The 21,272-nt window shown below is 39.6% G+C and overlaps 1 protein-coding gene across 1 annotated transcript in view; it reads left to right on the forward strand.

Moving 5' to 3' along the window:
* The window catches only part of LOC126474219 (neural-cadherin-like), a 105,110-nt gene extending 85,681 nt beyond the window's left edge, over positions 1 to 19,429 (forward strand). The window contains exons 13-16 of the mRNA XM_050101683.1: positions 7,689 to 7,906; positions 11,694 to 11,891; positions 14,401 to 14,568; positions 19,062 to 19,429. Coding sequence (XP_049957640.1) covers positions 7,689 to 7,906; positions 11,694 to 11,891; positions 14,401 to 14,568; positions 19,062 to 19,129 — 652 coding nt within the window. The 3' untranslated portion in view covers positions 19,130 to 19,429. The remainder of the gene's footprint in view (positions 1 to 7,688; positions 7,907 to 11,693; positions 11,892 to 14,400; positions 14,569 to 19,061) is intronic.
* Positions 19,430 to 21,272: the final 1,843 nt, after the last annotated feature.

Below are 21,272 nucleotides of genomic sequence, written 5' to 3' on the forward strand. Positions count from 1 at the left end.
GTTTTGTCAGGTCTGGCTCTCCCAAGGCCGTCAGTAGTTCTAATGGAATGTTGTCTACTCCCGGGGCCTTGTTTCGACTCAGGTCTTTCAGTGCTCTGTCAAACTCTTCACGCAGTATCGTATCTCCCACTTCATCTTCATCTACCTCCTCTTCCATTTCCATGATATTGTCCTCAAGAACATCACCCCTGTATAGACCCTCTATATACTCCTTCCACCTTCCTGCTTTCCCTTCTTTGCTTAGAACTGGGTTTCCATCTGAGCTCTTGATATTCATGCAAGTGGTTCTCCTTTCTCCAAAGGTCTCTCTAATTTTCCTGTAGGCAGTATCTATCTTACGCCTCGTGAGATAAGCCTCTACATCCTTACATTTGTCCTCTAGCCATCCCTGCTTAGCCATTTTGCACTTCCTGTCGATCTCATTTTTGAGACGTTTGTATTCCTTTTTGCCTGCTTCATTTACTGCATTTTTGTATTTTCTCCTTTCATCAATTAAATTCAGTATCTCTTCTGTTACCCAAGGATTTCTACTAGCCCTTGTCTTTTTACCTACTTGATCCTCTGCTGCCTTCACTATTTCATTCCTCAAAGCTATCCATTCTTCTTCTACTGTATTTCTTTCCCCCATTCCTGTCAATTGTTCCCTTATGCTCTCCCTGAAACTCTGTACAACCTCTGGTTCTTTCAGTTTATCCAGGTCCCATCTCCTTAAATTCCCACCTTTTTGCGGTTTCTTCAGTTTTAAGCTAGTTATGCATCAGCAAAAGCAGCAGTTACTCAGAGAAAATGCTGCTGAACTCAAGCATTTGAGAAGGTCTGTAATACGTGGTATCCATTTCAACTTCTGATTTGGGCAATCAGTTTTAGACACTCCCATGCCCCTGTGATGTATTACTGCTGATGAAGATGCTATTGCCTTGTGCAGAATTAACTGGAATGTGTTTCACCTCATTTCATACTTGCTCTGCAGTTGCTGCTCTGTCGGGATTGACTACGGTGCTTGCATCATCAGCAAAGAACACAATTTCTGCTTTAAGGAAAGTCCTACTCAACCCAACAAGCCACCTACCTAGATGTTAATCTCCACCTCAAAGATGGCTACATCAGTATCTCTGTCATATCAGACCTACTAACCACCAGCAGTACCTCCACTTTGACAGATGCCACCCATTCCATACCAAGAAGTCCCTTCCGTACAGCCTATCCATCTGTGGTCATCACATCTGCAGTGACTGTCCCTCTCAAAATGTACCAAGGGTCTCACTGAAGCCTTCACAAACCATAATTATCCTTCCAACCTTGTACAAAATCTCCCATGCCTTATCTTTCCAATTTCCTACCACCTCCCGAAGTCCAACCATCCAACCACAGAGGAGCATTCCCCTCATAACTCAGCACCACCCAGAACTGGAGCGACTGAATTACATCCTCCACCAGCATTTTGACTTCCCCTTGTCATGCCCTGAAATGAGAAATATCCTGCCCACTATCCTCCCCATCCCTCCCACAGTGGTATTCTGCCTTCTAACGAACCTTCACAATACACTCATCCATCCCTACACAACCCCTGCTCCCAACCTCTTACCTCATGGCTCATACCTCTGTAATACACCTAGATGCAAGACCCAGAGCCGAAAGCTTTACTTGTGACATTCCTTTTGTTGTGACCACCTGCGACTCAGCATCTCCGCCATATGGCGAGCGACAACTTAAAGACGCCTAAGTCATGTGTTTCACTGTGTGAGATAATTGTGTTTCCACCATCTATAGGGATTTACATAGGTTTGAGCATCAAACTTGCCTCAGTCAAGCTTTCTTTCTACATGGTACAGACAGTGTTTCTTTTCTTATCTTTTTCTTTAAGTGCCTGCCAAAAGGTACCTAAGTCAATGACTCTAGTCCCTTTTAACACTCAAACATTGGTAACACTGCGAATTTTGAGGATACATGGATTTTTGAGCTCTTTGCCTGTGTACAAAATGCTTCCTGCATCTGATACAAACTTCACATATTTGTCCTCCAAACTGTTTGTCACAATGTATGGCTTGTATAAGCTAAAATATCCTGGTATAAATACCAAGTATGAATTTTTTAATAAATGTTTCAAAAAAAATTTTAACCCAAAGTTTGGGAAAACATAAATTGACAACTGTTGCTTTTATGAGGGAAAAAGGTGTGAATACATGGTCCTACTTTACAGGACACTGCAAAAAGAGTAGCAACTGCACAATAAATTGTGCACATGAGGTAAGCTAAATAGTTCACATCTGGTCTTAATGAAGCAACTAAAAAGAATGAAGAAAATGCAAATATCTTTGGCTATAAGCAAAACATAAGTTTAAGGAAGATTCCTGTTCAGGAAATTTATTACTTGAGGCAACTCACAATGAACATATTTTCTGTTTTCAACTCTAAAACAGATGTAACTGATTACTGTATCTGCCATGAAGGTCAGGCCCACAATGAACTCGATTCAGCTGCTTCATTTCTGTCGCACTTCATTAAAAACCATGCACCCAAGACAATTACCCAGTTACATCAGTTTTCAGATAAGTGTCCCACGCAAAACAAGAATCATACATTGTCAAGAGTTTGTCTTGCTCTAACCAATATGTGCAAGTTTAAAATGATCAAATAGATGCCGGCCGTGGTGGCCGAGCGGTTCTAGGCGCTTCAGTCTGGAACCGTGCGACCGCTATGGTCGCAGGTTCGAATCCTGCCTCGGGCATGGATGTGTGTGATGTCCTTAGGTTAGTTAGGTTTAAGTAGTTCTAAGTTCTAGGGAACTGATGACCACAGATGTTAAGTCCCATAGTGCTCAGAGCCATCAAATAGATTTTTCCCTTTATGTGGACATTTATACAACCCATCAGACTGAAAATTCAGTGTAATAAAATATCCAATTGGGAAATGTGATGGTATCTCTACTCCACGTGAAGTTTGAAAGCTTATAGCTAATGCTGAGAAAAAACATCCAAGGACAGTTATGCTGGTTGAGGCACACACATCACTGAATATTCTACTTGATGGTACATTTATTATAAAAAGTCATCAATCCCTCTTCAAACAAGACACTTTCAAGAAATGAAATAGCACAATGTAGTATTTCAAAATATCATTATTTTGAATACTCTCATGAGCATAAAGGTATTGTGAAAACAACTGAGTACATAAGATGAGATGGTTTTCAAAGTCTGAATACTTTTATCCTCAAGAAAACTAATGAAGTATCTTTACTTAGTAAAGAAGCTTATCTGCAAGGAAAAATACCCATCAAAAATTGCACAATTGAAGACTTAAAGACTTAAAGAAAGTTATGCCATATATTGTAGAAAAACACAAAGGCTTTTATGATCTACTTTTACAGTGGCCAGTAGCTTCTGTTTCTCACAATGATAATGAATAAGATTCAGAAATACAAGTTGTTGTAATGTAATAATATTCATCAACTATTAAAGATTTGTGTTTGTAATATGCACTAACAGATATTACTCACTGTTTAATAAAAATCTGATTTGCCTGAAGCAAAACCATGCTTCAAATTTTAAGGGGAGTTAAAAGATATGCCTAAGCACTATTTAATAACACACTAGAAAATAAGTTTATTTTGGTTTTCTTAAAACTATAAAAAAAGTGACTAATGTATCTTTTAACAATCACCCATTCATGTACTGAACTGAACCCAAGATTCATTCTTAGAGCTATCTAGTGAGACTCTTTGTTTCCTATGTTAAATATGAAGTGAACCAGTAACGCATTATTCCAAAAAAATTGTATATTAATGACTTTTTGGATAATATTAATAGTAACCTCAGATTTTCTGCAGATGACACAGTTATCTATAATGAAGTAGTGCCTGAAAGAAGTTGCACATACCTTGATAAGATTTCAAAGTGCACAATTTCAAATGGTGCAAAGACTGGCAACTTGCTTCAAATGTTCAGAAATGTAAAATTGTGCACCTCACAAAACAAAAAATGTAGCATATGACTATAATATCAGTGAGACACATCTGCAACCAGTCAACTCACACAAATACCTGTGTGTAATAATTCGTAGGGATATGAAATCAAATGATCACATAGTAGCAGTTGTAGGTACAGCAAGTGGCAGACTGGTTCATCTAAAGAATACTAGGGAAATGCAAATAGTCTACAAAAGAGACTGCATACAAAACACTTGTGCAGCCCATCCTAGAATATTGTGTGTTGGACACACACCAAATAAGACTAATGGAGACCTTGTCATGGAGATGCTGAAAGAACTCAACTGGCGGATGCTTGAAGGCAGACACTATCAAATGAAAACCTACTTTGACAGTTTCTAAAACCAACTTCAAGGGGAGTTAGAACATAATTTGTTTTTTACATTTTTATCCCGTTATAAAATTTGCAATTTCCTTAAGAAATTGTTATATAACTACTTATAAACTTACTATTCAGAAAATTTTTGAAGCATAGCTTCAAGATTTTAAAAAAATGTAATTTTTTATGCAGAAGGCTGTGGATTGCAGTATTATGACAGCAAAATTATTTTGTGTGTATTGATAGCACTGTTGAAAACAGTATAGTAGTTTTTCATAATATAAATCCATGTAGTACGTACAAGTTCCAAGAATTCTATTGCTATGATGACCAGTGTGGACACCTGAAGGTGGTTGACTTTCAGATTCTGAAAAAAACATTGTTATGAATGTAAATGATTGAAACAAGTAGTTCATATCTGTGACAGTAACTATAAAGCAACAAGTGGTGAAATGGAGGGCTCTGCAGATACTGAAATTTTGAGTCGAGCCATGAGTGAAATGGGTGTTTGTTATTCAAGTGTCTTAGAGAGACAGCATATGAGAAATTATTCCTGGAGAAAACAGCACCAGAGAAATTTAACAAATACACAGTTCACATTCATGAAGCACAGTGTACAGCAGAAATGATCACTAGGGAATATGATGATGATCATCATGTCCCACACCCGTTGACAGAGTGTAGGGGAATGATGCGGGAGACCTGCACTGCTGTACTAGACAATACAAGTTAGAAAAAAATGATATCCATGGAAAATGGTCAAAAGGGTGATACACAATACTGAACAGGGTGCTTCTGAGATAGTACAAACAAAGAAATACAACATATATTCAATAATTTTTAGTCATTTCAGATTTTAGAAGCTGTTTCTGAAAATTAAGCTTTTAGTTGCATTATTCACTAAATTTTAGAAAGAACTTGAGTAGAATATTCAAATTTTCATGAAGCTGACGCATGGATGTACTGAGTCTCCCAAACTAAAATAAAAACATAACGCCAAATATAATTAAAACTATTTTGGAGAGAGTGCAAAAATTATAAAAAATTTTAACTATATCCACTGATGTCCAAAATTAAAGCAACAAACAGAAATTTTGCAAGGTTGTATTTATTTTACCACAAAGCAGTGTAAAAGGAGATAGTAAAGTAGAAACAATGTAAAGAACGTGGAATGTTATCAACTGCATGCATAACAGTAGACAAAACTGTTCTTAATTTTTTCCCAACTTAAAAGATTTGCACACAGATTCTGTCAACTGGTTAATGTGCTCAGTATGGGGTGGGACCACCTCTGGCACCAATACAGGCCTGTGCTGTGAATGATGTCGTCAATTTAATGTTGAGGCAATAATGCACATTCTTCCTGCTGAACTGTTCACAAGTCTTGGAGGGTTGTTGCCTGTCTCCCTAGTGCATCTCAGACATGCTAATTGGGATTCAATTTGGGAGAGTGAGCAGGCCACACCATGTGTGCAATATCTAAAAACACACACACCTGTGCTCTATGAGGTCAAGCATTATTATTCATCAATATGAAGGCTGGGTTCGCAGCACCTCACAGCAACTGTGCATGAGATCCCAAGATCTCCTCATGGTACCTGACAGCAGTTAAATCTTGCTGATTCACCTGTACAATTTTCATGAATGGTTATTCAGCATAATCCCTGCCCACACCATTAGAGATCCTCCTTGATAACAGTCTCTTTCCATAATGTTTGGGTCCCAAAACTGTGTTACACCTGCCATTCAGTGTGAATTTGTCGAGAATCGCTTCCAGACCAAATCGGGACTCATTTGTGAAAGCAACATTGGCCCACCATTCGACTGTCCAAGTAGCATGTAGACAGCTCTGCTCTACACTTTCCCTTCTCTGAAGACATTACAGAGGTCAAGAGACAGCAGGTCTCCAACAATAAAAGCCACTCCGCTGAAGCCTTCTGTGCACCGTTTGCCTCATTATAACACATCCAGGGAATGCTGTGAGGTCAGATGCCAGTTGCAATGCAGTACTAAGGCGGTATCATCATGCCCTTGCTGGCAAATAATGGTCCACTCTTTCTGATGTCACAAGTGGTCGACCCTTCCTGGTCTCTGGGATACAGTTCTGGTCTCTATACACTGTCGCCTCATCCGAGAAACAACAGAACAGTTCACATTAAGCCATCAGGCCACAACAGTTTGTGACTCTCCTGCTTCCATTCTTTCTGTGGCCCTCCACAGCAGAGGGTCTGTAGGCATCTTCTCTGCACCATACTGCACCATCTGTGACTGTGTACACAGCAATTGCGGATGTGGGCCTATCCTGCAGGCACTACCCCCACTTGACAGGTGCCCTGAAGTCATTGCTGGTGTAGTTGTACATTGATTGGAATGCCGTCTTCCATGTAAAACATGATTGTAATGACATCTGTTGACTGTTTGTATGATTATATCTTGTATTAGATGCTGCAGTGATTTCTGAAATGTAGAGAAGCCAAGTATCAATTTAACATTGTTGACATAGGGTGTTCAAGCTCCCCTCAAGTGACAGATCTAGGAATATACTATAAACACTTATGTATCACTCCCATACAGACCGTCAAGACAAGATTAGATTAATTACAGTGTGCAGTGAGACATTTGGGCAATCATTCTTTCCACAGCCAATATGTGAGTGGAATTGGGATAAGCCCTAATAACAAGTGTAATGAGATGTAGCCTCTGCCATGCACTTCACAGTCGTTTGCAGGATGTGGATATAGATGTGGATGTAGGATCCTGTGATCTGTACAACTGAAGGCCTTAGACAGTTCATAAAAAGTGGGTAGGTGAAACCTTGTCATTGAATTGTGACTGCCTCAAAATATTACATTTGCATGTTTGTTCAACCATTTTTTAATATTATCTTTTACAACACTTTTGAGAAGGCACTTAATAGTGAAAGGGATCAGAAGCTATTATTATCTGTCCTAGAACCTTTCTTAAAGAGAGGTCTAACAATAGCAAAATTTAGCCTATCTGGAAAAATAAATCATGAAAGTGATGCATTAAATATATGGCTGAAAACAGTTGCTATATCAGAAGAACATGCTCTTAATATTTTGCTTTAAAATTTTTTAGGCTATTTCTGGAGTCTGGATATGAGTGACACAGAGCTAATTACAGTGTTGGAGAAGTACATGTGGACTGCATCTGAAATTTTTATTAGAAAAAGAAGTGTTTAGTTGAAAGTTCAGTACATACACATAGATCATCGTACTTTAGCAAATTCAAATGTAACAAAGATAAAGGTGGTCAGATTATTTATATGGATATATCATTATAATTTGCTTTTTGTAGCACAAACTCCTCCTTTGGATGTCATTTTCATATTTTGGACAAACATTGTTTTATCTCTGTTACTAGGTGTGGTAGTGAAAGTACTACTTTGAAACCAGGAGCTGACATTTGTAATAATCCCGAAAGTGGAAAATGTCTCTATCAACACTCAAAACTTAGTTACAAGTGTGTTTGCCCTGATGATGCAGAAGGCGTAAGGCATGGATTTCTACAAGAGAGGCACACATTTTCTCTTGGTATATGGATTCTGATTGTGTTGCTATCAGCAGCCGTCTTGTTCTTTGGTAAGATTGTTTTTATTAAATAAGAAGATAATTTATTTAAAAAATGCAGACCAGGAATTATAATTACAAATTTGATTTTAGAAATCGAGAAATTTCTCAAACAACTTCTTTCACTCTTAGTAAAGTGTTTGCTTGCAAAAAAATGAAAACTGTGTATCAAAATAGAACTCAAACCCAGACTTCAATGTTTTGTGTATTGTTCTCATAATTATGTAACTTGGAGATATCTCTTGGATTAGCACTGAGTATTAATTTAGCAGTGAATGGCATACTGTTGTTAAACTCTACAAAAGCTCCACTAACTTTATTCTAGAAATCTAAGGAAGAAGTGTATAGTGCTCAACATTTTGACTGCAGCCTAAAGGGTTTTAGTCTTGTTTCTCCTACGGTTAATTCATTATTTTCTACACACTTTCTTGCTCTTACTAAACAACTTCAATCTATCTTTTCTAGGGGACTTGGAATCACTTCTTAATCTGTTTTATTCTGTGGTGTTACTCTGCTGGTATTTGTTTGATTGCTCTTAGTGTTCTTGGACTCAGAATACCAAGTCTTTATCACAAAACCTTTCTTCTTTTCATATCATTCTCCAATGCCCTCACCTCTCACTCTCTCTTCCCCAATGCCATGTATTTTTCAATGAGGAAATTAACTAAACAGTAAGCCATAGTCTACAATGAAACCACTCAGCATGCAGAAGCATATCATTTGACATAAAGGTTAATTACAAGCTATACTAGTTTTCAGAATGTGGGGGTGATTTGCATGTTGAAGTGAGAGAAACAACCATAATATAGCAACAAATATGTCCAGGGGAATGAATACACAAAAACAGAGGCTGAGATCGATTGGAGTAATCCTAAGGAAATGTAACTGACTCATGAAAAAGTAACTTAGAAAGGCCTTACTTGACCAACTGTTCACATTCCAATGGTACATGCTACAGGAGGGATGTTGTGTGTCACAAGGATATTTACTGCTGGAATTTTAAATTCGTATGTCCCAAGAAGAATCAGTCAACATATTTCTTCCACCTACACACATTTCACAAAATCAATATGACATTAAAATTGGAAAAACATTTGAGCTCATAAGGCATTTAACCAACAGGTGCTCTTCCAGCAAGACATTCATGAATGGAACAAGAAAGGGGAAAGATACCAAGAAGTATCCTCCACCAAAGTACAGATGTGGATGGGGAAGCCGTAAGGGAACATAACTTAAAAACGAATAAGACAGTGTATGTTACAGCATAAATTATAATCAAAACAACATGCTAAGATGTAAGTTTTCTTCAACATCTGGTGTGCAATATGTGTAAAACAAAGATTCTAATGTACAAATAAGTAAACAAGTGCTCAGTAAAACAACACAAAACGATACTATATCTCCAGTAATAAATAGACATCCACAGAAAATTGCTTATCTAGAGCTCTGAGATTGTCTTTAAGACAAAAATTGATCATTTGTCATTATCACAGCCTCTTTTCTTTAGTAAAAATGCCCCACTAAATTGCTGCTGATGATTTGATGCACTTCAGCTCTCAGTCAGTTGGTCATTTCCATTACCCTCTATCAACAAACCTTTGCAGTGGCTCCTTTGTTTTAAAAAAGAGGGTCTTTTCATGTTGAAAATTAAAGGTGAATTCCTGCTATAACATAGGTAGTCGTTCAATATTACTTTGAAGGCATCAACTATTGTGGCCTAATTTCAGCAAGATCATGCTCATCTAGATGTAAAAAGAAATCTGTAAGACTTCTATGATGATTATTTCTGTCATTCATCAGTTTTTCACTTCTGATAATGTTTGTTAGTGCAAAAATCGCAAACCTGCACCATGTAAGTCCCCCTATAATTAACTGTCTAAGTCAGTTTAAGATCAGAAGAAAGTAAGGACTTACCCCTTCAAACTGAGCACTACAGATTGAGACAGTTTTACCTTAATCCTCATGAATGTCAGTGTGAGTAAATTAGCTCTAGTCATAATTTGTAGTATAGTATTTACTTTACAAAAGTAGTCCACCTGTCACTTGACGCATAATTTCAGGCTTCCCAACATGGCAGTCATGAGTATGCCATCTTCACATGGTGCTGATGACTAAATGTCTTCATGTGGATACCTTCTTATATATCTGCAGCCCCAGCAGCCTGGTGTGGCTGGAAGAACAATCTGAGGGCATGAAACATGGTCCTCAGCTGCTGTCTCATTGTGTTTTAAGGCACTGCTTAAACAGAGGAGGCATGCATCATGGTATTTTATTAGGATGCAGTTCTAGACAGCATTGGCCTGTTGCCCACCTTGGTCCCATCATAATTCATTCTACGTCCTGTGGAGAGGCAGCAATCCGCAAAAGCTGACTTTTTTGGCTGTTGCCTATTGTTGTGGCACCTGTGCAGTCTGTGTTGTCTGACCTATGTACATTTCCCCACACTGACATGGGATGCAGCACATTCCCAGTTTCAGAGGCTCAGTTCATCTTCCATAGAGCTCCCTAAGGCTATGTTCTTTTGCAGTGGACAGAACACATATTTGACATTGTCTCTGCAGAGAATTATTCCAATTTTAGTGGATATGTTTCTAATGTAAGGTATGAACACCCATGCTACATGTTTTTTTCTTTTTCCTCTACTGCAACATTAGGCATAGTCTCCTTCAGTTTCAAGACACACCAGATCTAGCAGTTGTAGTAGCCATTGTTCTGGATAACTGACTGTAAGTAGTTAAACTTCTTTAGTATACTTTCTTGACTGGAAATTCCATGTGCCCTGTATACTCGTGTACTTAGGACACCTTCGTATTGCAATGGGTAGTGACAGCTGGAGGCTGGTGGCCTTGCAGCAGTGATAAAACCGCTTCCTGTCAGATCACCAAAGTTAAGTGCTGTCACGCTTGTCTAGCATGGTCATTTGGGTTTGCTGAGTGATGTCAGCAAGCATGATGCACTCAGCCCTTGTGAGACCAATTGAGGAGCTACTTGACTGGAAATTAGCAGCCCTGGTCACAAAAACTGACAGCAGCCAGGAGAGCAGTGTGCTGACCATATGCCCCCCTATATCTGCATCCAGTGACACCTGTTGGCTGAGGAAGACACGGCGATCAGTTGGTACCCTTGAGCTTTTAGAGGTCTGTTCAGATGGACTTATGACAGCTGAAGATGTGCAAGGACAAATCTCATTTCATTGGCTTTCAATAAATGTTATATCATAGCACACCATTTGGTCTCCATTTAACCAGCAGTCAAGAAATGGGAGATGTTTGTTTATCTCCACATCAACTTAGCCTTGCCATCTGCATGACACCACCTATCTGAGTACCCATGAGCAGTTCATGAATGTATAGTTTGATACAACCCACATATGCAAAGGCCCCTTTCATGATAGGATTGGTGGAAAATGATATGTATATGAATAATATGAAATGAGAAAAAGCATAACCCTTCAAGAAGACAATGGACAGAAGCAAAAAGATAATCTGACTAAAACAGAATACATGAATTAATGGTGTATCAACGAAACTGATGAACTGTGGTAAGAAATGATTTCTGTTCCAGCAAATTCCCTCACATGCTCTTACAACAACAAAATGTATACATGTAGGGCTTTAAACACTTTTTAGTATATTGTGAGAGCAACTATATGAAAAAAAGCAACCCCTCACTACCTGGTACATTTCAATCCCTAGTCACCTTTCTGACTTGTTCATACATGTATCTGATCAAACTACTGCTTTTGTTTTTATTTCAGATCTGTTTTTAATAAACGTAGTGTAATAAATTTGATTTGCAGTGCTTGGTGCAATGTTCATTGGATACAAATATCAATGCAGTACCCATGAAACAACTGAAGTAAAGAATGATGTTCAAGAAAATGTGATATTTCACGCTGATGAAGGAGGAGGGAAAGACGACACAGTCTCCTGTAGCATGAAAGAATTGAAAATATATGTTGACAAGATTGGGCCTACAGAATCAGTGGAAATGCACAGTATGTACAAAACCTCTAAGATTTTTAAATGTCACATGTAATTTCTATTCTACAGAAGTGTCAGACTTTTTTTGTAGCCAATGCATATAATTAGTTTTCTAAAAAAATATGGTTTTATCTGCAAAGTTAACAAACTTATGCTGTGCTCTAATAATCTATTCCTTAATTCTAAGAAATTAAATGTATACAAAAATTAAATTTATACTAACATCCCCATTCATGTCACAGTCCAACTCTAACTTATTCAGCTGATTTTAAACTTATCTCCTCCTCCCTTGTAACCATGGCTTACCCACAACTTCAACTTGTTTAAAGGCATCACTTACAGTCACATCTACTGCACTGCATTGCGCACTCAAGACTGCGACTTCCTACGCCATTCCACCCAAAGGCCGTCTAGGGGAATCTTTACTAGCTACTCATAGTTCTAAATCCTGTACCTTATTCAGATTTACTGATGATGATCTAGTCCCAGATTAAGGACAACAGACCCTCATTAACACATTTTCTCTCATCGTTCACCTTCTCCCATCAGGTCAGTGAGCTTCCTAGACATGGACACCCATATCAGTGATGAGTACATAAGAACCTACACTCACACTAAAGCCAGTCACAAGCAATGCTTGTAACCTACCTCTGTGACCAAGGTCACTAATACACACTTGTGCAGTGGTGCTTGACCTGGGGCTATGACAGTTTGAATCCTGGTGGTGTAAAAATTTTTCATCATCAGCATTTGGCTGGCAAGGCAAGGAGAGGTGGTGGTGTAAGGCTCCTGAACATCAGACTTTGTACCAATGTCCTAGTTTAAATACCAAACCTCTCCACAGTGTCTCATGAAGTGAGGGTATGTGACACTGCTGATGATGATCTGTCCTTCGAATGGTGAAGTTAAGATCAGTGGCCTCCTTGGTGCTATTCACGAAGAGTAGGCTATGTGCAAGCACTGGGTTTCACCCTCTACCTTCTCTCATCATCACCATCATCATCATCATCATCATCATACAACACGAACGTCACACTACACTCAACACAAACACACACACACACACACACACACACACACACACACACACACACACACACACACACACACACACACATGTACATGTAGTATTACAAATACTGCAATGGAGTATGTTGCAAATAAATTCAAAAAATTGCCTGTATTTCAGCAGCTACCAACTATTAAGCACTAAAAAATATAGACCAGTCACCCACAGATGCACTAACTGCAGTAACAAAGGGTCATCCTCCTAGTATGCTGAAAGTTTTACAAAGGCCTTTGCATATTGACATTACTCTTCTCATCTTGTCCGAAAAGAGATTATCCCATATCATATCCATATGTTCATTCCATATTCACTGTACACCTGCTGACCAACCACAAAATAGCCCCTTCTTCATCACCACTATCCACCAAGGACTGGGAAACTGAATTACATTGTCTGACTATCCCTTTAAATGAACATATCCTCCCCATTATCCTTCCTACATCTTTCAAAGCAATATTCTATCATCCACACAACATACATAACATTCATAGCCATCTATATGCCTACCCAGCTTTAAGCTCCCAGTCCAAACTGTCATATCCTGGGGAAGACAGCTGAAAGACCTGTGCCAAGCATCAATACACCGCTCGTATTCCAGCCCTTGTGCTAGCATTGCCTATGGCATTGGAGTTAGGGCAATGTGCACAAGCAGCCACAATACCTATGAACTTTAAAGCACTAGGTTCACTTGGTTACATCAATATGGCCACAAACCAATAATATAGCCAGATGTATTACCATCACTAAACTGTGGTGGAGGAGCAACTAACATCATCTACTTGCAAAGCAAATTGCTCTGGTTCTTAACAACCTACACCATCTGCAACTTGTGAAAATAAAAACTATACCTGCAACATACCCTCTGTTGCTGTGACTCATCTGCCACCTGTCTCCATCATTCCCTGCCCTCTACCCAACCCTGCTCCCTGTCCCATTTCCTTGTTATTTCACCCCCTTGCCCTCACACCAGCCTCACACCCTTCTTATTACTTTTTACTGCATTGTGTTCATATATATCACCCTTTCCTTATTTTGTTTTCTTACTTCAATTGCTTCACTATCCCTGTATACTATTCCCACAATGTTTCACACACCAGCCCCTACCCTGCCCCCAGAATATCCATAATTCTTTCACAATATATGACTCTTCCTAAACCCTTTCCCTGCCATTTCTTCCTCTCCTCTAAAACCACATCTTTTACACGTCTATATCATCCACACCTCACTTTAATCAGGCAGCAATGCTGAGAAGAAACATTAGCTGTGTGTGTGTGTGTGTGTGTGTGTGTGTGTGAGAGAGAGAGAGACAGAGAGAGAGAGAGAGAGGAGAGAGAGCGAGAGAGAGTAACATTATTACAATAATGCTGAAACAAATATATGTTATGGAGTACAAATACCATTTCTTCAATACAAAATAATATGCTATCCTCTCAAATTTCATTTTCTTTTTGCAGAATTTTCAGAGATTCAACAGAATTCTGAAGAAATATTAAAAAATATAATAGAAAAACACAAAAGAGAAACTGATATGAAAATACTCTCTGACAATTTGGACCACACATGTTGCTATGATTTTGAAGGCATTGCAGAAGCTTCTAGTTCTTTATCCTCTTTGACCACAGGTACACAATTAATTTTAAATGTTTTAGCAGACGGTGGCAAATATTGAAATTATGCAGGGATGACTCAGTACTCACCCTCACAGCTCTACTTCCACTAGTAGCTGTCTTACTTTCCAGATTTTATTGAAGTTTACTTGCTTACTTATCAGACTAGCACTCCTGGAAGAAAGGGTGTTGCAGGTAAATGGCTAGACATAGCTAGGGAATTCTTTTCATAATGAATCTTTCACTCTGCAGTGGAGTGTACACTGTTTTCAAACTTCCTGGCAGATTTACATACTGGACCAGGACTCACACCAGGACTCGAACAGGGACTTGTTCTTTCTAACTGAACTATCCAGGCATGACTCAGACCTGCCCTCTCAGATTCACTTCTGCCAGTACCTCTCTCCTACCTCCCAACATCACAGAAGTTCTCCTGCATATCACTGCCAAGTAAAAGATTCATTCTCGAAACAATTCCCTAGGCTATGATTAAGTCATTTATCTACAGTATCCTTTCTTCCAGGAGTATTAGTCCAAAAGGTATGTAGGAGAACATCTGCAAAATTTGAAAGACAGGAGAGGAGCTGGTGGCAGTAAAGCTGTTAGTGTTGTTTGTGACTTTTACCTAGATAACTCAGTCAGGAAAGGCAAGGTTCCCAGTTAAATCCTGGACTGGCACACCGTTTTTATCTGCCAGAAATGTTCAATATAATGCAGATTCTGTGGTGGGTGAAAGAGTCATTACTAAACTTATAGCTTTTTTCTGCAAAATGATAAAGAATTGAAATTGTAAAACTTAACACAACTAAGTGTCATTTCAGTGTCTGAGTTACAAACTCCCCCCCCCCCCCCCCCCTCTTGTATGACAGTCAGCCCTGGTAGATAAATGTATTTAAAAGGTTATAGTAGCATGCTACAATGTATACGTATAAAAATCTCAGTTCATCACAATGACATCAAGACAATTGAAACTGAAAAAGTTATTTTCATTTTTTTTTCAGCAACAAAGGATTATTTTACCTTCTTTATAGCTTTATAACAAGGAAGTTGGTAGATTTGTTAGTAGTAAATTTTCACTTTTCACTTCATGTGTCTCTTCTAATCCTATTCAAATATTGTATAAATTATACCCTTTCTTTGATACATTTGATTTAGTACCATGTTGCACCTATTTAGGAATATATGTTCCTCTTGGGTATTGAGTATGAGTGACTGGATTGAGTATATCTTGGTAGACAGTTAATCATGTTATGGTGGAGTGAGAAACAGCAAAACCAGAAAAGTGAGATATGATAGGACAGTGTAGTTCATTGAAATCTGACACTGTCAAACAAAAGCATTTGAGAATGAGATTTTCACTCTGCAGCGGAGTGTGTGCTGATATGAAACTTCCTGGCAGATTAAAACTGTGTGCCCGACCGAGACTCAAACTCGGGACCTTTGCCTTTCGCGGGCAAGTGCTCTACCATCTGAGCTACCAAAGCACGACTAATGCCCGGTACTCACAGCTTTACTTCTGCCAGTACCTCGTCTCCTACCTTCCAAACTTTACAGAAGCTCTCCTGCGAACCTTGCAGAATTAGCACTCCTGAAAGAAAGGATATAAGGATATTGCGGGGACATGGCTTAGCCACAGCCTGAGAGATGTTTCCAGAACGAGATTTTCATTCTGCAGCAGAGTGCGCACTGATATGAAACTTCCTGGCAGATTAAAACTATGTGCCCGACCGAGACTCAAACTCGGGACCTTTGCCTTTCGCAGGCAAGTGCTCTACCATCTGAGCTACCAAACCATGACTCACGCCCGGTACTCACAGCTTTACTTCTGCCAGTACCTCGTCTCCTACCTTCCAAACATTACAGAAGCTCTCCTGTGAACCTTGCAGAACTAGCACCCCTGAAAGAAAGGATATTGCGGAGACATGGCTTAGGCACAGCCTGATCTGCCAGGAAGTTTCATATCAGCGCACACTCCACTGCAGTGTGAAAATCTCATTCTGGAAACATTCCTTAGGCTGTGGCTAAGCCATGTCTCTGCAATATCCTTTCTTTCAGGAGTGCTAGTTCTGCAAGGTTCGCAGGAGAGCTTCTGTATAGTTTTGAAGGTAGGAGACGAGGTACTGGCAGAAGTAAAGCTGTGAGGACCGGGCGTGAGTCGTGCTTCGGTAGCTCAGATGGTAGAGCACTTGCCCGTGAAAGGCAAAGGTTCTGAGTTCGAGTCTCGGTCGGGCACACAGTTTTAATCTGCCAGGAAGTTTCAAAAGCATTTGATCTATTTTAAGAACAACCTTTTAATTGCAAATGTCTTAATTGGAAGAAGATAAGAGCCAACCTGCAAATGGTGATCCCTGTCAGCTACACTGAACATTTACTGTGTATCTCTGTTGTTTCATTTTATGGTCCCCTGCTGAGAAAAGGCGCAAGCGCGCACGTACACATACACCCACACATACACACACCCACACCCACCCACACACACACACACACACACACACACACACACACACACACACACACGCACACACATGTGCCCACAACCCACCCCCATGCACACACACACATATTTAACTATTTTTTTTCCTTATGATTGATTCCTTCACTCTTTGTAAATTTGTGTGTTCACTTATTACAGTAGTGAAATAATATGTTTGTTTCATTTCATCACACAAGTGGTCCCTGTCTATCAAAGTTTCTTTCAGTACTAAACAATGGAAAGTCTAGTTTGGAATATTAGCAGTTATGTAAAGGAGAGATTGATACCATAAAGATGCAGCACTGAGCTGCAGACAGCCACAGCAAAAAGACTGTTACACGTAGCTTTCGACCAAAGCCTTTCTTCAGAAAAGGAAGTAAAATGCACACATTCACATAAGCAGGCACACCTCATGTACACATGACTTCTAACTTTGACAGCTCTGGGCAGGTAGCAACTGTTGCATTGAACAACGAAAGCAACAACCTGGACTGGTGCAGGGAAGCAGACCGGATGGTTGGGTATGGATGCAGGAGAGAAGAGCGCTATCTGGTGCACTGTGCAGTGACTAGAAGATGGTAGGTCAAAGCTGCTACGAGGCTGCGAGAAGCTGAGAAAAGGAGAGGAGCAGAGAGAAAAAAGACTGGTGGGTGCATTGGCAGATAGCAATGCAAAAAATGGCTCTAAGCACTATGGGACTTAAAATCTGAGGTCATCGGTCCCGTAGACTTAGAACTACTTGAACCTAACTAACCTAAGGACATCACGCATTATGGGACTTTACATCTGAGGTCATCGGTCCCATAGACTTAGAACTACTTGAACCTAACTAACCTAAGGACATCACACACATCCATGCCCGAGGCAGGATTCGAACCTGCAACCGTAGCAGCAATGCGGCTCTGGAGTGGAGCACCTGGAACTGCTTGGCCAGAGAGAGCAATGCACAATGAGGGTGAGGGGGCATGAATTGGAAGGAGGTGATAGGAAAGAGGGAGCAGAAACTCCTTGGGTGGATGGGGTATGCATAGAAGGTTGCCTTAGGGTGAGGCCGGGATAATTTCTGGAGAGGAGAATCTGTGTTACGGATATTTCCCATCTGCTTTGTCCAGAAAAGCTGGTGGTGGATGGAATGATCCAGTTGGCCCAGGTTGTAAAGCAGCCACTGAAGTTAAGCTTGTCATGTACAGCTGCATGTTGTGCCACATGGTGATCTACTTTGCTCTTGGCCACACTAAAAAAAAAAAAAATAAATAAATAAATAAATAAAATAAAAAAAAATAAAAATGGTGTTCATTCATCCTGGTGGACAGCTCGTTGGTGGTCATACCAATATAAAAAGCTGTGCAGTGATTGCAGTAGAGCTGGTACATGTCACTACTGCTTTCACATATGGCCCAAACTCTAATTCGGTATGATAAGCCTGTGACTGGACTGAAATAAGAAATGCTGGGTGGATGGACTGGGCAGGGTCTTCCACTTGGGTCTTTTACAGGGACATGATCACTGTGGCAAGGGATTGGGCTTGGGAGTTGTATAGGGATGGACTCAGATGTTGCAGAGGTTGGATTGGGTTTGCTTGGGGACATGACACAGGCAGCCTGGTGACTGGGAAACGGTGCACCTGCACTGACAAGGTCTCCCTTGTCCAGTATGCTGAAGGTCTCTCTCTCTCTCTTCTCTCTCTCTCTCTCTCTCTCTCTCTCACTCACTCACACACACACACACACACACACACACACACACACACACACACACACCACATTATTTGCTGAAAGAAGTAATGTTCGTTAGTGTTTGCAGTGTCTCAGTGTCTGGAAACTTTGATGATACGATGTTGCACTGAAATTTAGTTAATAACATAAATTATTATTTTGCTCTAAATTGCACATTATATAAAAGAAAAATTAAGATATTAATCTGTAGAAGGCTTTCATGTAAACTATTCCTAGATTTTGTAGTGTATTAGTATGATTCTACATTTGATATTTTCCTAACTACATTCAGAATTTAGTTCCTTATTCATCTCTTCCAGAGTATGATGCCACAGAAGAGGATTGCAAGGACATCACAAAAATTGCACAAGATGTTACCAGAGTATAATACATACACCTTGGCAGGACCAATTAGTCTTGCACTCAATGTGACACATCTTACAGGGTTGAGTAAGAAGCCTGCAGTGGTAATAGACCAACTTCTCAAAAGTGAGACTAAGGATAGAAGTGTTCTATCGTTCACAGACAATTTCTTTGTATACATACTCTCTGCTTGCTGCAGTGTTGTGATATTATGTGAAAAAATCAAGACTTAACATATTTTTATAAATAACAAATGTGAGCATATACATATACATATATTTTTTATCACTGACTTGTTGATATAACATGTGTTTTCTGTTGATGAATAGAGATTTAACTTCTTGTGAAAACAGATTTTTTTACACATAAATAACTGTTGGGTACTATTGTCAACTTATCCTTAAAAACAATAAAATTTTTGGATGAGAGTTTCTAAATCTTTTTTTAATGAAAATATGCAATGTAATTGCTTTGGTTGTACAGCATTCTTGACTGCTTACACTTGTTTGGCTTCAAAATATTAGTAAGATTTCCCAATACTTTCCCATCATTTAAACAATTTTTTCAACAATAAAACCAAAAATGCCAGTGTTTTTACAATAAAAATTCTTTTAGGAGATCTACTCTCTGCCTTTGTTTTTCACTGATGGCATTTACTGCTATATACAAAGACAGCAATATGTCTGTGGCCAAGTTAATTCTTGGACATGATAATGTAGATGTGATTAAAAGAAACAAAACTCTTTCAATATAAACAAGTCAGACAGGAATCTTCTGCCACTATTTTTACTGTAGCTGCGATGCAATGGTGTATTACTACATTCAGTTGTCATGTAGTCCAGAGAGTAAACACTCCTGATGAATTTTGTAATATCTCTACCTTGTTTTCATGTGTCACCCAACATTTGGTTTTGGCTTATTTGATGATGACAGATTTATTTGAGCAAATGACATAAATGTTTTCAGAGCTGATACTAAGGTCTGACAAGATAAATTTGATTAAAATGAGTAAGAATGCTAAAAAATTGTAGAAAAAACACACAAAAACAAACATACTATAAAAGCTTGTCATGCATCAGTTCTTAAAATAGTGGAAAAGGAACACAGGAACAAATGTGGCTGCCTGCTTATTAAATAAAAACAGGATGTGACAGTCACTCTGTAACATTCTAAAACCTCCAGCCTAACAGTTTAGGTTTGAGTCTGGAAATTCACAAAATTTTAATATGTTTACCACACTCATCTTACCATCAACTAACATAGACAGCAGGTTCTCACTTAAATTTACTCTTGCCCTCTTGTTAGAATATAGAACAGTCTGTTAGAATGTGATGTATTGAAACAAACACTCCATGTGCTCCACAAACTGGCAGGTCCTCACAGGAGCAAGAAGCCATGGGTCAGAGGACAACGGAGACAGGTCAGTGCCACTTCATCCAGCTTCTGCAACCAGAAGGAGGCTTAACACAGACAGATAATTGGTTTCACAGACCGGAGCTGCTTTTCCAACACATCGAAACACTCTGCCCCACAACAGCTTATGACTTTCTGGCTCAACAGTGAGGAAATATTGCATAAGGAGACACCATATGTTTCCACTGTGTGTCCTGACAAGCTCCCTTGGTTGAATTATTATCATACTGGATTCTGACGTGTCCTGATACCCAGCAGAATACTGCTTCCTGTCCCTTGTTATGGAGATGCGTCATGGAGTCCATAATCATCTGAGGCATTTTTTTCTGCTGAGTACATCTATGATATCACTTGGATGGAACTGAGGAAGTCAAAGCAGATGAGAAAATGTCTTATCCACATCAGGGCATTCAGAAACATATAGTTCTGCATTGTAGACCACAACTCACTTGTTGCGCAAATCCTAAGGAGACAGCCAGGGAAGATTACTGACCAGCCTAAAGAACCCCTTGCTTAGATCACTGCGGCAGTGAGCACTGGCAGCGGTGGCATGGATGGGTGACAGGTGATGTGCACAACATCTGACAGCCGCTGAGTTGACAGCAGGGTGTAGTGGTGCGGACTGTGGTGGGGGGAGGGGGGAAGGGGGGGTGGCAAACAGCAGGCCACTACCAGCGGCAAGAGTGGTGCAGTAGCGACGGTGATGAACGAGGGTGGTGTGCTGTGTATGGCAGCAGGCAGCAGTCTAGAACTTG

The sequence above is a fragment of the Schistocerca serialis genome, chromosome 4 (genome assembly GCF_023864345.2).
Source record: "Schistocerca serialis cubense isolate TAMUIC-IGC-003099 chromosome 4, iqSchSeri2.2, whole genome shotgun sequence".
Lineage (NCBI taxonomy): Eukaryota > Metazoa > Arthropoda > Insecta > Orthoptera > Acrididae > Schistocerca > Schistocerca serialis.